Source organism: Neoarius graeffei, chromosome 6 (genome assembly GCF_027579695.1).
Source record: "Neoarius graeffei isolate fNeoGra1 chromosome 6, fNeoGra1.pri, whole genome shotgun sequence".
In the NCBI taxonomy this organism is placed as follows: Eukaryota; Metazoa; Chordata; class Actinopteri; order Siluriformes; family Ariidae; genus Neoarius; species Neoarius graeffei.
In genome coordinates, this window is record NC_083574.1 from 1,809,421 (window position 1) to 1,826,424 (window position 17,004).

The following is a 17,004-nucleotide window of genomic DNA, read 5'->3' on the forward strand; positions in this document are numbered from 1 at the left end:
TTTGAAATGGTTTGATGAATCAAAAATCTTTTTACAATTTTTCCTCAGCATGATCTGTAAATGATGTCCACCAAATTTCATGCAAATCAGACAAATGGTTGAGAATAATTTGAATTTGTTATTTTAATTGATCACATACACAGCAAAATCCCCAGTGTTGAATTAACACCCAGAGTGTTTATATAGGTCCAACTGGACCTATATAAACACTCTGGGTGTTAATTCAACACTGAGGAATTTGCTGTGTAATTAATAATTGTTGAACTGAATTGTGAGTTATTTACAGGAACACAAGCTGCAATGGGGAGTTTATCTATTATTTTGATATGAACACTTTCTGTATTAAGTGTGTGTAAGGCCGTGTAGTATTGTGTAATGGCATGTGATGGTGTGTAATAGGGTGTATTGGTGTGTAGTAGTGTGTAATGGCATGTGATGGTGTGTAATGGTGTGTAATGTGTGTAATAGTGTGTGATGGTGTGTAATGGTGTATAATAGTGTGTAATGTGTGTAATAGTGTGTGACAGTGTATAATAGTGTGTAATGGCATGTGATGGTGTGTAATAGGGTGTATTGGTGTGTAGTAGTGTGTAATGGCATGTGATGGTGTGTAATGGTGTGTAATGTGTGTGATGGTGTGTAATGGTGTATAATAGTGTGTAATGTGTGTAATAGTGTGTGACGGTGTATAATAGTGTGTAATGGCATGTGATGGTGTGTAATAGGGTGTATTGGTGTGTAGTAGTGTGTAATGGCATGTGATGGTGTGTAATGGTGTGTAATGTGTGTGATGGTGTGTAATGGTGTATAATAGTGTGTAATGTGTGTAATAGTGTGTGACAGTGTATAATAGTGTGTAATGGCATGTGATGGTGTGTAATAGGGTGTATTGGTGTGTAGTAGTGTGTAATGGCATGTGATGGTGTGTAATGGTGTGTAATGTGTGTGATGGTGTGTAATGGTGTATAATAGTGTGTAATGTGTGTAATAGTGTGTGACAGTGTATAATAGTGTGTAATGGCATGTGATGGTGTGTAATAGGGTGTATTGGTGTGTAGTAGTGTGTAATGGCATGTGATGGTGTGTAATGGTGTGTAATGTGTGTAATAGTGTGTGATGGTGTGTAATGGTGTATAATAGTGTGTAATGTGTGTAATAGTGTATGACAGTGTATAATAGTGTGTAATGGCATGTGATGATGTGTAATAGGGTGTATTGGTGTGTAGTAGTGTGTAATGGCATGTGATGGTGTGTAATAGTGTGTAATAGTGTGTGACGGTGTGTAATAGTGTGTAATAGTGTGTAATAGTGTGTGACGGTGTGTAATAGTGTGTAATGATGTGTGATGGTGTGTAAAATATTCTCACCGTTTAAAAAAAAGGGTTAAAAATGGTAAAAACATAAATCATAAAAATTCCAAACCAAACATTCAGAAGCTCCTCTATAAACCACTGAGATGACTGTAAGCAGAAACTACAGTTAAATATACTAACACACACACACACACACACACACACACACACACACACACACACACACACACACACACACGTATCATTTGAGCTATTTCAGGATGTCAGCATGGCAGGGAATTGTAGTGTTGACAGAGAAGGCTATTCCAGTTCTGTAACCTTTCCAGTGCCACACACACACACACACACACACACACACACACACACACGCGCGCGCGCGCGCGCACACACACACACACACACACACGGAGGTACAAGTCTCTGCAAAACTTACCAGTGTAAAGAGACAGCGAGTTGGAATCAATAAGTTCAAACAGTGTTCCAGCCTTATTGAGTCTCCACTGTTAAAACAAGTAATATCATAATTTTTTAAATTATTTAAACTTTAATGTGAAATAAACTGTAGTGTTATAAACTCATTTCCCTGCACTGAGAAAAGTCCAGAGAATCTGTTTCTTCCAAACTCGAGTACGATTCAGAGGAGTTTGTTTTCCGGATGCGTGTGTGCTCAGTAACGATCCCGCAGGACATCTGTCAGAATTCCGATCGATCCGCGCGGGATAAGTGATCTCTCTATAAACCCCAGAGGCGTACACATGCTCTTCACACTAAAAATCCTAATGTGTACCACACACACACACACACGCGCACACACACACACCTCATTTTATCTTTATTATAAGCATATGTTGTAGGAGGTGTGGCTTGAGGTCATTAGTAGGTCACACCTACAGTACTAATGGACACCTCTGTAGGATGTAGCTGTGACAGAAAGTCAAGAATTTATCTAAAATGCCATAGAAATGTTGCTTTTCTGAAATGTTGCTGTTCTGAGCTTTTCATTGTGGAGGCGGTATATAAGTATAGGTAATCGTATGGGGCCGAGTAAAATTAAGAATTAATTTCACAAATGATTTCGAAGTTTTGAAAATTGCCCGAGTCGCGATTTCAGAACTTTGAAATCACGAGTGAAATTGATCCTTAATTTTACAAGGAACCATACGATTACTTGTTTATAATATACAGGGCCAAATTCATACTTCAGAAGCCATTCAAGTTCACAACATTTGTCATTCACGTTTTCTGAACCAATCAGGGCGCGAGACTATCTTGCACGTTTGAATCAGTTTCTAAAGCGTCTTTCATCATGACACGGTGACACGACACGAGGATTTTGAAAGTGGTTTACAAAATTTTATTGCAACTTCTTTACAAAAGCCTGCATTACTTTAAGAGAGTTTGGTTCGTAGTTTTCCCCATTTTCTTTCCTCACTTCTGCATAAAACTGCGATCGCACCTTGTCTAACTCACAGCATTCATACGCCACTAGAGAGTCGTTTATTTGTCTTTCTGCGGCCCGTTTCTTAACCCTTTGGTGACTGACCCCTTGAAAATGGTTCCTCCAGGAACTATGACTTTTCAGTTGTCAAGACAACAGAAGAACTAAAATACAAAAACAGAAAGATACGTCACAATGCTCTTGTGCACAGAACAAAATGCTCTTGTATTTTAGTTTTTCCGTTGTCTTGACGACTGAAACATCATCGTTCCTGGAGGAACCATGTTCAAGGGGTCAGTCACCAAAGGGTTAAACACGGAAAGCCAAAAGTTCATACTTTTTTTGGTATTTTCATTTTCACCTGCAGCTTTCAATCGGTTTATCATTTCTTCATCAAATACAGCGAAATGCAGCATTGCTGAGTCAGCAGAGTCAGCCATTTTGTTGACAAAATTTGCTAATTTTTGTAACCGTAACCAAGCAACAAACTAGCCAATGGGATTTCAGAAATACGGCCCCATGTTAAGGGAAAAAGCCCTCCTTGATTGACCAATCAGAATTGAGTAATTTGGTCCTATGCATTATAATCAGAGATAAACGGTTGTTCCCTCACCAGTCTCTCAAAGTTAATAAGACAAAACAACGTAGCTTGTTGTGTTACCGAGCAGCTTAGGGGCGGTTCAACATTTTCAACAATTTCACAAGCGTACAGCCCGTACACCGAGGGAGGGGGTTAATGCTCACTGCATGCATTTAAAATCTACTAAAAATGTTGATCATGTCATCAGAAGTTGAGGCCACTGTGTTTGAAACGGGCACGTGAGATCTCCCGCCTCACTCTGTATCGCGTACAACGGCCTCGGGGAATAAGTCCGCATACTAACAACAGTCACAAACAATGGTGGCAGCAGGTGATGACCATTTTGAAAAGCTCTTCAATTCCACTAAAAGCAGAACATCTCTGAGACACAAAAAGCCAGTAAACTGATACAACTTCCTGAATGTCTTTGTGTTCATGTGCGACAGCGTGAAGAGGTCAGATGCCGTTTCGAAAGTCCAGGCAGCGTGGAAACGGAACAAGTCTGAACCGGTTGGAAGTGAGCACCATACACCATATGACCACGCTATTCAAAAAAGCCGAGAAGAAAATAAAAAAAACTCGAGTCGAGAACGTGTGGTACATTACTCAACTTTATAAAGACGACGGTATGCTGCTCGAGATCAGTTTTAGATTGAAACGATCCTGTTTATTTCTCATATTTGGCCGTAATAAGCAGCACACGCCGGTCTCTGGAAACCTTGCTAATTTCAAGCCTTATATAGTTGATGAAAAATTAACATTTTTATTTGTACTCTTTTGGGAAGGAGGGGGGAGGGGTCATCAGAAAGAGTACTCTGTGTGCACTTGTGAAATTGTTGGAATGTTGACCCGCCCCTTACGGAAACTTAGACATATCCAGGTGTGTGTTGTGTCGTATTGTACTGTATCGTCTCACAGAGTGAGATTCACACGCGTGTTAATGACCGAACAGCCGTCCTTCAACTTCAGAGCAGTGGACAGACGAAAACACAGAAAACACACAATAAACACACAATAAACACACAGTAAACACAGTAAACAAACTATAAACACACAATAAACACACAGTAAACACACAATAAACACACAGTAAACACACAATAAACACAGTAAACACACAATAAACACACAGTAAACACACAGTAAACACACAGTAAACACAGTAAACAAACTATAAACACACAATAAACACAGTAAACACAGTAAACACACAATAAACACACAGTAAACACACAATAAACACACAATAAACACAGTAAACACACAGTAAACACACAATAAACACAGTAAACACACAATAAACACACAGTAAACACACAGTAAACACACAGTAAACACAGTAAACAAACTATAAACACACAATAAACACAGTAAACACAGTAAACACACAATAAACACACAGTAAACACACAATAAACACACAATAAACACAGTAAACACACAATAAACACACAGTAAACACACAATAAACACACAGTAAACACACAGTAAACACACAGTAAACACAGTAAACAAACTATAAACACACAATAAACACAGTAAACACAGTAAACACACAATAAACACACAGTAAACACACAATAAACACACAATAAACACAGTAAACACACAATAAACACACAGTAAACACACAGTAAACACAGTAAACACACAATAAACACACAGTAAACACACAATAAACACAGTAAACACACAGTAAACACACAATAAACACACAGTAAACACAGTAAACACACAATAAACACACAGTAAACACAGTAAACACACAATAAACACACAGTAAACACACAGTACACACAATAAACACACAATAAACACACAGTAAACACAGTAAACACACAATAAACACACAGTAAACACACAGTAAACACACAATAAACACACAGTAAACACACAGTAAACAAGAAACCGACTCACCGCGACCTCCACATGGTCGGTGCCGTGATTGTTGTGTTTGTGGAGCAGCTCAAAGTAAAACCTTTTCTGCTGCTGAAGTCTGCAATAAAAAAGAAAACACATAAAATATCAGATATAAAAATGTTGTTTATTTACAGAGATGAACTTTATGGGACTCTTTTTTCACGACTGCTCTGTCTCTCACACTCCTGTTTTCTTTTCAGAGTTTAAAGGCGGATTTCTGGTTTTGTTTCTTGTGATCGATTCTAGTTTAGTTCGCGGCGTGTTCAGGCAGGTTCTCCATCTGACGCAAGGGTTTTTTTGGTATACCTGTGAAAAACAAAATACATATTTCAGACCCCCCCCACGCACTTTCTCTCTCTCTTCTTCTCCATCCATCTCTCCCTCTCTCTGTCTGCTGGTCTCTCCCTCTCTGTCTGTCTGTCTGTCTCTCTGTCCATCTCTCTCTCTCTCCCCCCTCTCTGTCTCTCTCTCCCCCCCCGTCTGTCTGTCTCTCTCTCTCTCCCTCTCTCTGTCTCTCTCTCCCCCCTCCCGTCTGTCTGTCTCTCTCTCTCCCCCCTCTCTGTCTCTCTCTCCCCCCCGTCTGTCTCTCTCTCCCTCTCTGTATCTGTCTGTCTCTCTCTCTCTCTCATATGCCTTCACTGTCTGCTGATCACTCCATAACCCTAAAACTCCTTCACACAGATCACGTCTAAAAGAGACACTTGTGTTTTTACCAACAAGAAATGTGACCTTTCTGCATTATCACACGTCAAAACACAAAATATAATAACTAATGATTAACCATCTCTCCTTTATCCCGCTCACCATTAAAGATAATTAGCATAATACTGCAATAATGCAAAACACACACGCACACACACACACACACACACACACACACACACACACACACACACACACACGTACATGACTGGTTTGGATATTTGACTGGTGTATTTGCTGTATTCTCCCGGAGCGGTCCATTCCTCACCAGTCTGTAAACACACACACACACTTTTATATTAAGCACAACCCTCAATATTTTTTAAACAATCGGTGCAGCTTCATGAACATTCACCTTTCCAACATAAGCCCGAAGTCGCAGGTTCTCCGGGTTCTCGTCCTGACTGAGCCAGAACTCACAGTTATCACTGGACGCCACTGCGAAAAGAAACTCACCTGAAAAACACGGACAGAGCAACGATGTTACTCAAGAGGGATCTGAGTGAGTGAGAGAGACAGAGTGTGTGTGTGTGTGTGTGTGTGTGTGTGTGTGTGTGTGTGTGTGTGTGTGTGTGTGTGTGTGTGAGTGTGTGTGTGTCTGACCGCTGGTGGACGGGTGGATGTAGCCAAAGATCCTGAGGCCGTAACTGTTCCAGTTTGGAGCCACGGCGAGTTTCTTCACTGTGATACGAGACTGAAGGAGAAAAAGACAGACGAGAATACGAAGGTCAAACCGGTTTAAAAAAAAAGTTAAGAAAATGTAAGGCACAGAATGAACAGATATTCACTCTTCAGCTTTGAGGCTACATTTAGAACCATAACTACTGAGTAAACCTATAAAGAACCCTTAAAGAACCCATTTTCTTCGAAGAACTTCTTAACATCTAGAACCTGTTGAACATTTAGCTCTTGGTACACTCTTAGAAAAAAAGTTTAAGTGTTTATTGGCTAATTAAAGGTTATTAGCTTCCAGTAGGGTTCTATTGAGAAGATAGGAAAGGATAAGAAAACATTTTTCTGTCTGGTTCTACACTAACTGTTACGGGTTCCCCTAGAGGGATAACTGAAGAACGCTGAAGGGTTCTACATTTTCTACAAGTGTTGCAAGAAGAAGAAGAAGAAGAAGAAGAAGAAGAAGAAGAAGAAGAAGAAGAACCCTTTCAATGTTAAAATCTAGACCTCTTAAAGGCTCTGGGGAAAACTTTATGGTTCTATGGAAGCCAATTTGCTGTCAGGTTCTACACAGGAAATAGATGCTTCAAGGGAGAAGAACCCTTAATGAAGAGCCCTTCAGGGTTCTCAATTTAACATCTTTGAAAATGGATCCCGAGAGTCCTGAGTGTCCAAGATCCTTTTAGAAGCATAATTATTCAATGAGCCTTTCAAGAACCCATGTAGAACCCTATTTCTAAGAGTGCACCAAATACACTATATTGCCAAAAGTATTCGCTCACCTGCCTTGACTCACATATGAGCTTAAGTGACGTCCCATTCCTAATCCATAGGGTTCAATGTGACATTGGTCCACCCTTTGCAGCTAGAACAGCTTCAACTCTTCTGGGAAGGCTGTCCACAAGGTTTAGGAGTGTGTTTACGGGAATTTTTGACCATTCTTCCAGAAGCGCATTTGTGAGGTCACACACTGATGTTGGACGAGAAGGCCTGGCTCTCAGTCTCCGCTCTAATTCATCCCAAAGGTGTTCTATCAGGTTGAGGTCAGGACTCTGTGCAGGCCAGTCAAGTTCATCCACACCAGACTCTGTCATCCATGTCTTTATGGACCTTGCTTTGTGCACTGGTGCACAGTCATGTTGGAAGAAGAAGGGGCCAGCTCCAAACTGTAAAAACAGTCTGCATGCCGAGGTGCTTGATTTTATACACCTGTGGCCATGGAAGTGATTGGAACACCTGATTCCGATAATTTGGATGGGTGAGCAAATACTTTTGGCAATATAGTGTGCCACTCCTGACAGGTTCTAGGTATTAGGAAGAATAATTTGGAGGGTTCATTGGATATATAATGGTTCTGCACTTTCAAATCTAGCTATCCTGTCTGAATCAGAAACACTCTTTTGTATGGGTCTTCATAGAACACAACTAAACATTTCTACGAGTGTCTCAATAATAAGAAAAATAATAATATTAATAGGATTAACCCTTAAAATCCCAGGATCCATCTCTTTAAAAATGTAGCACTTTTAAGGGTTCTTCTGCTAGTCCCTACAGGAACCATAAAAAGTTCTATGTTCTTTGTTTCCATATCAGAAGTGGCCCTAGGGTCCCCAGCTTCCTCTCTGATGAGGACACACTCTTTTTCGGGGGGTTTATGTAGAACATGGAACGATTATTTTGCTTCTTTTCACTTGGTAGTGTTACACTCTTAGAACCAAAGGGTTCTGCTCAGTAAGCCCTCCAGATAGAACACTTCTGGAGGTTAAGAACCGTGAAGTACCTTACAAACCCTTAAAGAACCTTTTAATCATGAGTGTACCAAGTAAAATGTTAAATTAATGTTTTATGAATATAGAACCTAAAAACAGAGAACCTCAGAAAGGAGACTCGGCTCGGTACCCTTAACTATCCAAAGAACCTTAAATAAGCCTTTTAATAAAAATGTCCAAAGTACCAAAAGCTAAATGTTAAACATCTGACAGGTTCTGAGTACTGAGAAGAAAATAACTGCACACAGAACCAGATCATCTCCGAGAACAGAGTTCTTCAAGGGTTCTTTAGAGAAGTTACTGTTATGAGTGTATTTCAGTGTAAATGTGAAAGGCTTTACATTTTTAAAGTGTTACAGAGAGACAGAAAACAGAAAGTGCTTAAGTTCCATTATTTGTGCGTAAGTTTGTGCACCTACGTGAGGGTACAGGGGATAGTGTGGGTTCTTCCTGAGGCTTGTAATGGAGGTTCCACACCAGTCCTCAAAGACATGAAGATTCGCTTGTCCTTTATACTGAAACCAAGAAAACACAATAAATCCCCTTAGATCATTTTCAATGACGGTGTCTTTCTTGGACTTTATTAAAATTTAGCTAAAATATTTTAATAATAAAAAAATTATATAGATAAAAAGTTACTCAAATTCGTCCAAGTACGCTTTGATCATACTTTAAATAATTAAATTTTTTGTAGCATATTTTTATGAGCACATTATTGTGGATTACACATTTAATTAATTTACTTGTTTTTTAGCATTATTTATTTATTTATTTATTAGGGACCGTACATATTCATAAAAATCAATATTTATGATGTAAATGTCAAAGTTATCTAAATTTTTCATTTTCAATTTATATTTCAAATTTATATATAGGCGGCACAGTAGTGTAGTGGTTAGCGCTGTCACCTCACAGCAAGAAGGTCCTGGGTTCGAGCCCCGTGGCCGGCGAGGGCCTTTCTGTGCGGAGTTTGCATGTTCTCCCCGTGTCCGCGTGGGTTTCCTCCGGGTGCTCCGGTTTCCCCCACAGTCCAAAGACATGCAGGTTAGGTTAACTGGTGACTCTAAATTGAGCGTAGGTGTGAATGTGAGTGTGAATGGTTGTCTGTGTCTATGTGTCAGCCCTGTGATGACCTGGCGACTTGTCCAGGGTGTACCCCGCCTTTCGCCCGTAGTCAGCTGGGATAGGCTCCAGCTCGCATGCGACCCTGTAGAACAGGATAAAGCAGCTACAGATAATGAGATGAGATAATATTAAATATAAATATATTATATTATGCACGCCCAGCATGCTCCACTATCTATCAACGGTGCTGCAGTGGAGAGGGTGAGCAGCACCAAGTTTCTGGGTGTGCACATCTCTGAAGACCTGTCCTGGATCAACAACACCGCATCACTGGCCAAAAAAGCCCAACAGCGTCTGTACTTCCTCCGCAAACTGAGGAGAGCAAGAGCCCCGGCCCCCATCATGCACACATTCTACAGAGGCACCATCGAGAACATCCTGACCAGCTGCACCACCGTGTGGTACGGCGCCTGCACCGTGTCCTGCTGCAAGACTCTGCAGCGCATCATGAGAGCAGCTGAGAGGATCATTGGTGTCTCTCTCCCTTCTCTAATGGATATTTATAACTCCCGCCTCACCCGCAAAGCCATCAGGATTGCAGGTGACCCCACTCACCCATCTCACAGCCTCTTCAGCCTGCTGCCGTCGGGGAGGAGACTGCGGAGTCTCCGGGCCAAAACCAGCAGGCTCAAGAACAGTTTCTTTCACCAGGCGGTCAGGAGGCTCAACTCCCTCCCTGTTCTGCCACTCCTCCCCCCTCTGCCCCCGCCACAGATTCTGCCCGCACACCCCCCTGCCCCCCCTTCACCCTCATAGTTCCCCCCCAACACACACACACACACACACACACACACACATATATATATATATATATATATATATATATCTCATCTCATTCTCATTATCTGTAGCCGCTTTATCCTGTTCTACAGGGTCGCAGGCGAGCTGGAGCCTATCCCAGCTGACTACTGGCGAAAGGCGGGGTTCACCCTGGACAAGTCGCCAGGTCATCACAGGGCTGACACATAGACACAGACAACCATTCACACTCACATTCACACCTACGCTCAATTTAGAGTCACCAGTTAACCTAACCTGCATGTCTTTGGACTGTGGGGGAAACCGGAGCACCCGGAGGAAACCCACGTGGACACGGGGAGAACATGCAAACTCCACACAGAAAGGCCCTCGCCGGCCCCGGGGCTCGAACCCGGACCTTCTTGCTGTGAGGCGACAGCGCTAACCACTACACCACCATGCTGCCTATATATATATATACACACTCTCAACGTTCATTAACACACTGAACTCAGGGACCGCACATCTCACTTTACCTCGCTCATTTGCACTATTCTGCACTACCTCACCTTAACAGCTATTAGTTTGTTTATTCTGCTTATTTCATGTTTGCCTGCTATACCTCGAGTGCCCTTGAATGTTTATTTGCTTCAATATGTATGTATGTATGTATGCGTGTGTGTGTGTGTGTGTGTGTGTGTGTATATGAGTGTTTAGTCTATGTCTAGTTCTTATCTAGAGTGTTTATACTGTTTGTGTTGTTTATTTCAATTATTCTATTTGTATTTATTGCATTGCCTGTTTGCACCGTGGGTCAGAGAGGACTGAAATTTCATCTGTGCTGTATGTCGAGCATGTATGGCATATTTGACAATAAAGTTGACTTGACTTAACATATTTATATGATCTATATTTTTACATATTTATAGCCACTATATTAAAACTATTTCATTAAAATTTTCTAATTATAATTGATTAATTGAATTTAGTTATTTAATTTGATTTTAGTTATAGGCCTCCTTTTTCTTACCTCTGGGCTCCAGGGTTGAGGGACGTATTTGGAGGACCAGACAATGTCCTCGTTAGAAAAGCTGTCTCTGTTCTGTGACACACACACACACACACACACACACACACACACACACACACACACACACACACACAGAGTTTGTGCACCGATGGTAAATACGCTGATTCACTCAGCAGTAAGATGAGCGTGGATCCTGTATCCTGCTGATGAAAACTCTTCATGTGAGTGGACATGGTAATCATGGGTGGAGTGTGTGTATGGTGTGTGTACAGAGTGTGTATACGGTGCACTGTAAAAAATGATTTGTTGTTTAAACTTAAAAAAGTTAGTACCCGGGCTGCCTTACAATTTTGAGTTCATTGAAATTCATATAGTAAGTTAAATTGTTCACCTCGTTGTGTTAACTTACTATATTAATTTCAATGAACTCAAAATTTTAAGGCAGCCTGGGTACTAACTTTTTTAAGTTTAAACAACAAATCATTTTTTACTGTATATCTGTATATATATATATATATATATATATATATATATATATATATATATATATATATGTGTGTGTGTGTGTGTGTGTTCACTCACTAGATGCTTTCCACAGGCTGTTTGGTCGTTCTGCTGACTGCCACCTAAAAAACCCCCAAAAAAACAGGGAAACAAAAGAGATGTTATTAAATATTAAACAGCAGCTTTGTGCCACGACATTTCTTTCATGATCATCACCTGATCACCTGATCCAGATTTGAGATATCAAAGACAGTCGTTTTGAATTACCAACAACAGTGTAAGATTTCTGCACAAACACTGAAACCGTTTAGATTTCACAACAAAGCCCTGAACAGGTCACATTACTCCAGCGTTTCTCAAACATGCATTTATTTTATTTATCGAATATACAGTGCCCTACATAATTATTGGCACCCGTTGTAAAGAGTAGTGAAAAGGATTCGGAAAAAAATCCGTATCAGCCACCTACAATGCAGTCTTTGGCACGCTTCCCAGAAAACTGAATACACATCCACACCAATGCCGCTTTTCCACTACAAACGCGGCTGAGCCGTGCCGTGCTGAGTTGGGCTGAGTCGAGCTGAGCGGGGCTGTTGGGGTTGCATTTCGACTACAACCGTGCTGAACCGTGCTGGCTGGAAGTGGGTGGACACATTGGGTGGAGTTAGCGAAAGTGGGTGGACGTCACGTGATGTCGTTAAGCAGCGCTGTGGGTGCAATCAATTAATTATTGAAATCAATCTCGTTAAATCAGTCTCATTAAATTTTGAAGGTTAATAATTAAAATGAATCAATCCCATTGAATCGTTTACTTTGACTCCTTTGAATTGAATCATACCATAGAATCAGTCTCATTTGAAGTGAATCATTCAGTGAATCGTTCAATGAATCGTTTAGTGAATCATTCAATGAATCATTTAGTGAATCATACCATTAATCCTGGTGCTTAATAATAAATTACCAAACAGCTAAATTATGGTATATTTCCAAATTATTACAATCACTTACCACATTACATAACTTTTATATGCACCCTTTTGAATTCGAGGAAGATTGGGGACTTCATATATTGTTCACCAACAAGATGAATACACACAGCTTTGATAAATGAATTTATTATACAAAGATAAAATGGATAATAAATCAATATATACAAGCAGTGAGGTGTGTATATACACATGTGTGGTGTGTGTGTATGGCCTAGCTTGTTGCTAGCTAAAACAAAGGAATGTTATCTAAGTAGAACAAAGGATTAGCTCTGTTGCTAATGTGTGCTTGTGTGTGTGTGTGTGTGTGTGTGTGTGTCCTAGCTTGTTGCTAGCTAAACAAAGGAATGTTATCTAAGTAGAACAAAGGATTAGCTCTGTGTTTAGCCTCGTGTAGCTAACTACACGTGGTGGAGGCCTAGATTAGCCTTGTGTTGCTAGTATGTGTTTGTGAAAGGCCCTATGGCCTAGCTAAAGTGTGTTTGTTAGGCCTGGTGAGGCCTACTGAGCACGAGGTAGCTAAAGACAAAGGGAAGCTATCTAAAGTGTATCAGGCCTGGTCAGGCCTGTTGAGCACGTGGTTTCTCAGTAACAAAAAGATTCCACACTCATAACATTACCAAACTCACTGAAACCTTGATAAGGTCAAAATGTATGATAAGGAAATTAGTGTTAGTCAGAATAAGAGAGAGAGAGAAGCATGCGCAGCCTATTAAAAACAAATTGAGAGAACACAGAACCAAAATAAATCAACACGCTGCGTGTCTAACAGTGTAACAGATAAACCTGGGTTTAAATTCACACTATTTCAAATAAAAGCAAATTCCTAAGACTATCCTAATTATGCCCAAATGCCAAAATCTTACTTAATCCTGCCTTTAGCAAGATATGAAGAACTATTCGCCGGTGTAGTTTCGGGCCTCGCCGTGGGAGCACGTGAGCTGCTCGTGATGGAGGCGTAGAAACTTTCGGGTCCGGCGGAGCACTTGGGTGGTTCCCGTAGAAAGCAGAGGATTCTTGGTCCGAACCTCAGCGTTCGTGAGGAAAAGTCTCTGATCAGAATCAGATGCACAGCGCTTTTGAGTTAAAAAGGATTCAATCGCTTCTTAACTTTTGACTGCCTGGGCTGCAGTCGTGACGTCACTTCTAATACAAGTAAACCGGTTGTAACTCAGGTTGAGTTTAAAGATCGCGCGACTCTAGAGTTTACCTTTGCCAAGGGTAAGAAAGAAAATCGCGCTGAGTGATGGATCTTGCAAGAAAGAAGACGTCTTTTTGGGTGGAGGGCATCCCTTTGGTGCGTCTAGCTCCCTTGAAAACCGGACGCGAGAGACAAAGATGGAAGCGTTGTCCCATTGTTTTATGCTTCCTTGTATGATGACGTAGATGATCCCGCCCCGGCGTGACGTAGGTCAACGCGGAAGTAGGCTGATGGGAAATGTAGTTTCTTAAAGAGACAAAATGGCGGCATGATACCTACAGTGCAAACAGTGACATCAGTGATCTTTTAAGCGGTAGTCTCACGACCCGGATAGTAAACAATAAACATGGAGGACATGGAGTCGTTAGTGTTGCTGGTCTTGGTGCTGTGGCTTGTTGTCACCGACAACGCCAACAGATACTGGCAAGAGCGTATAGATGAGGCGAGGCGCATAAGGCTTCAGAAATTCTCGTAATTCATAATTCTTCTTCTTCCGGGTTTGCGGTGTTTACTGATCCCAGTGTGCTCGCGGGGCGTGTGTGGGCATGTGAGGACACTCCTCCTCACCAATCAGTGCACAGGGGAGTGTCTGCTCACGCCCCCAGCCTCACTCAGCTCGGTTTGGCTCGCTTCAGCCCCACTCCAAAACCGTGCGAGTTTTAGGGGCTAAGCAGGGCTGAAGCGAGCTGAGTCGTGCTGTTTTTTGGAAGTCGAAACGCGAGCCGTGTCGGGCTGAAGTGAGCTGAAGCGAGCTGAAGTGAGCTGAAAAAGGGTAGTGGAAAAGGGCCACAAGACTCAGCTGACTTCAACGACTCACATGATGGCAGAGAGAGAGAGGGAGAGAGAGCCAATGACCCACAGATCACCCTAAGGACCCTCACACCTGGCCCCCAGGGACCCTAACACCTACAGGATGACTCAATGACCCATGTGACCTCAACAACTCTCCTTACGGTTGCTTTTGGTCCACTAGAGCATAGGTGGCCAACCCGCGGCTCGCGAGCCGCATGCGGCTCTTTGCCTGGTGTCATGCGGCTCTCACCTTCACGTCCAAGTTGGTGTTCGTTTGTGGTTTTATGTGCGTTTTCGCTTCACTGCAGTTAATTACGGTTATTTTAATAAAGGTGCTTCGCTTGGTTTCATTACGGTATTTTCACATCATGACAAATGCGCAGGTGCGTTTGGGCGCGCAAGCCTGAGTAGTGGGTGAGTGCTCATTCAGTTTTGATGCCTTGAGTGAGAGTAGAGTATACTGTAAGTGTAAATAGTCATGAGAACACAGAACACATTGAATGAGAAGGTGTGTCCAAACTTTTGGCATGTAGTGTATATACATTATGTATTTGTTCATTTGTTTTCCAGTTATCAATTTGTGTGTGCGCGTGTGTGTTCTTCTTTCAAAAATTTGAGCATTGTATTATATTTTATCTATATTTGCACTTGCACTGATCACTGTTCCCAGTGCCTATGGAGCTTGTACTGTTTGAGGAAATTAAATTAGCACTTTGTAATTTCCATTTTCCGACTGACTGTATTTATTTGAATACTTATTTATTTGAATGCAGGTCTTGTGCAGGTCATGCAATTGAGAATTCAAGCTGAATCAAAATGGCTTTTGCATTTTCGATGTTAAACAGGTAACTCCAAAATGCACTAGAATACAGGAAATTGCATCTAAGAAATCCAAAATTTTTCGGGGGAGGCCCCCGGAACCCCCCCAATGGGGGGAATTCCCACATGTAAACAATGTCTGCCTTTGTGCCCCACCTACAATTTTCTTCACCAGTCACCACTGTTGAAAATGACTGGCCTGTGGTCTTGGTACTGCAGTAAATGTATCATTATCATGTTGGTGTGGGGCATTGGTTAAGTTGGAGTGTGACATCAATGTGGCTGTGTGTGTGTGTGTGTGTGTGTGTGTGTGTGTGTGTGTGTGTGTGTCCGCACGCGCAGAAGGAAGGGTAATATTTGTGTGCCCATGTTCATGTGCCGATGTGGCTCTTTGCCGTAACACAGTAAGAATTGTGGCTCTTGGGCTCCGACTGGTTGGCCACCCCTGCACTAGAGGATAAACACCTGGAGCTCCCCACTAGTCAGACAAAACTGAAGAAGCCTTTCGGATGAGAGGTGAAACATCTTCAAGGATTTCAAGCAAGTCCAGTTGCCTACTTTAGCACCTATGGGTTATGATGACCTGGACGACTGAGAACCTTCACAGACTTTGTTAGAAACTAACAGACTTATGAGTGGAACAGGAAAGTGTTCGCTCTTTTGTTAGGAGATAATGAGTTCAAATCCCAACAATGCCATGATGCCATGACCGAGAGCCAAGGAAGAAAAACTGTCTATGCTCTCTGGGTGGGAGGGGCATACCCTATCTCCCCTGTCAATCACAGTGACACTGACCAATCATGTGAGTGTACTGATGTATGTGGAAGAGGGCAGACTGCACTTTCCTCCATGTGTGATGCAGTTGGCTGGGTGGCAAGAGCGGAGCAGGACATGAGCTCGAGTTTTATGCTTCATTGATTGTGTCACTATTTCTTTCTCCAGATTGCTGCTGAAAAGAGATAATAATAAAAAAGTAAAAAGTAGGGCTGTCAAATGATTAAAAAATTTAATCGCGATTAATCTCAGAATTTCATATAGTTAATCGCGATGAATCGCATTTTTTAAAATCTATGTAAATGAATAAGGCTTTTAAAGTGAAATGTTACAATTAAAATGGTGAACACATTTTATGCTAAAAGTACTTGTTAAAAACTGCTGGGACAAGAGAAAATGGTAAGGGAGTTTATTCACTCACATAATAGGCAGTACTGAACATACAAAACACAAAATAGGATTTTGTGATGGATTAGGGAGCTGCAGTCTCAAATATAAAACGTGTAGTCACAGACTACTGTGTCTCAGTTCAGACATGTGTGACAAAAGAAAATAAAAATGAAATAAAACTTAATTGGGCTGGAGTTGTATTCAGTCACAGCCTATAGGACCTCACAGTGCTGTGCAAACAAAAATAAATT

General features: G+C 41.4%; 1 protein-coding gene across 2 annotated transcripts in view; it reads right to left on the reverse strand.

Moving 5' to 3' along the window:
• b4galnt3b (beta-1,4-N-acetyl-galactosaminyl transferase 3b) overlaps nt 1-17,004 on the reverse strand; it is a 65,271-nt gene that overhangs the window by 15,056 nt on the left and 33,211 nt on the right. For both annotated transcript variants that reach the window (XM_060923176.1, XM_060923177.1), the window contains exons 2-9: nt 11,870-11,913; nt 11,288-11,359; nt 8,814-8,909; nt 6,557-6,647; nt 6,309-6,409; nt 6,158-6,225; nt 5,249-5,327; nt 1,747-1,813 (exon numbers count right to left, since the gene is read on the reverse strand). In XM_060923176.1, coding sequence (XP_060779159.1) covers nt 1,747-1,813; nt 5,249-5,327; nt 6,158-6,225; nt 6,309-6,409; nt 6,557-6,647; nt 8,814-8,909; nt 11,288-11,359; nt 11,870-11,913 — 618 coding nt within the window. The remainder of the gene's footprint in view (nt 1-1,746; nt 1,814-5,248; nt 5,328-6,157; nt 6,226-6,308; nt 6,410-6,556; nt 6,648-8,813; nt 8,910-11,287; nt 11,360-11,869; nt 11,914-17,004) is intronic.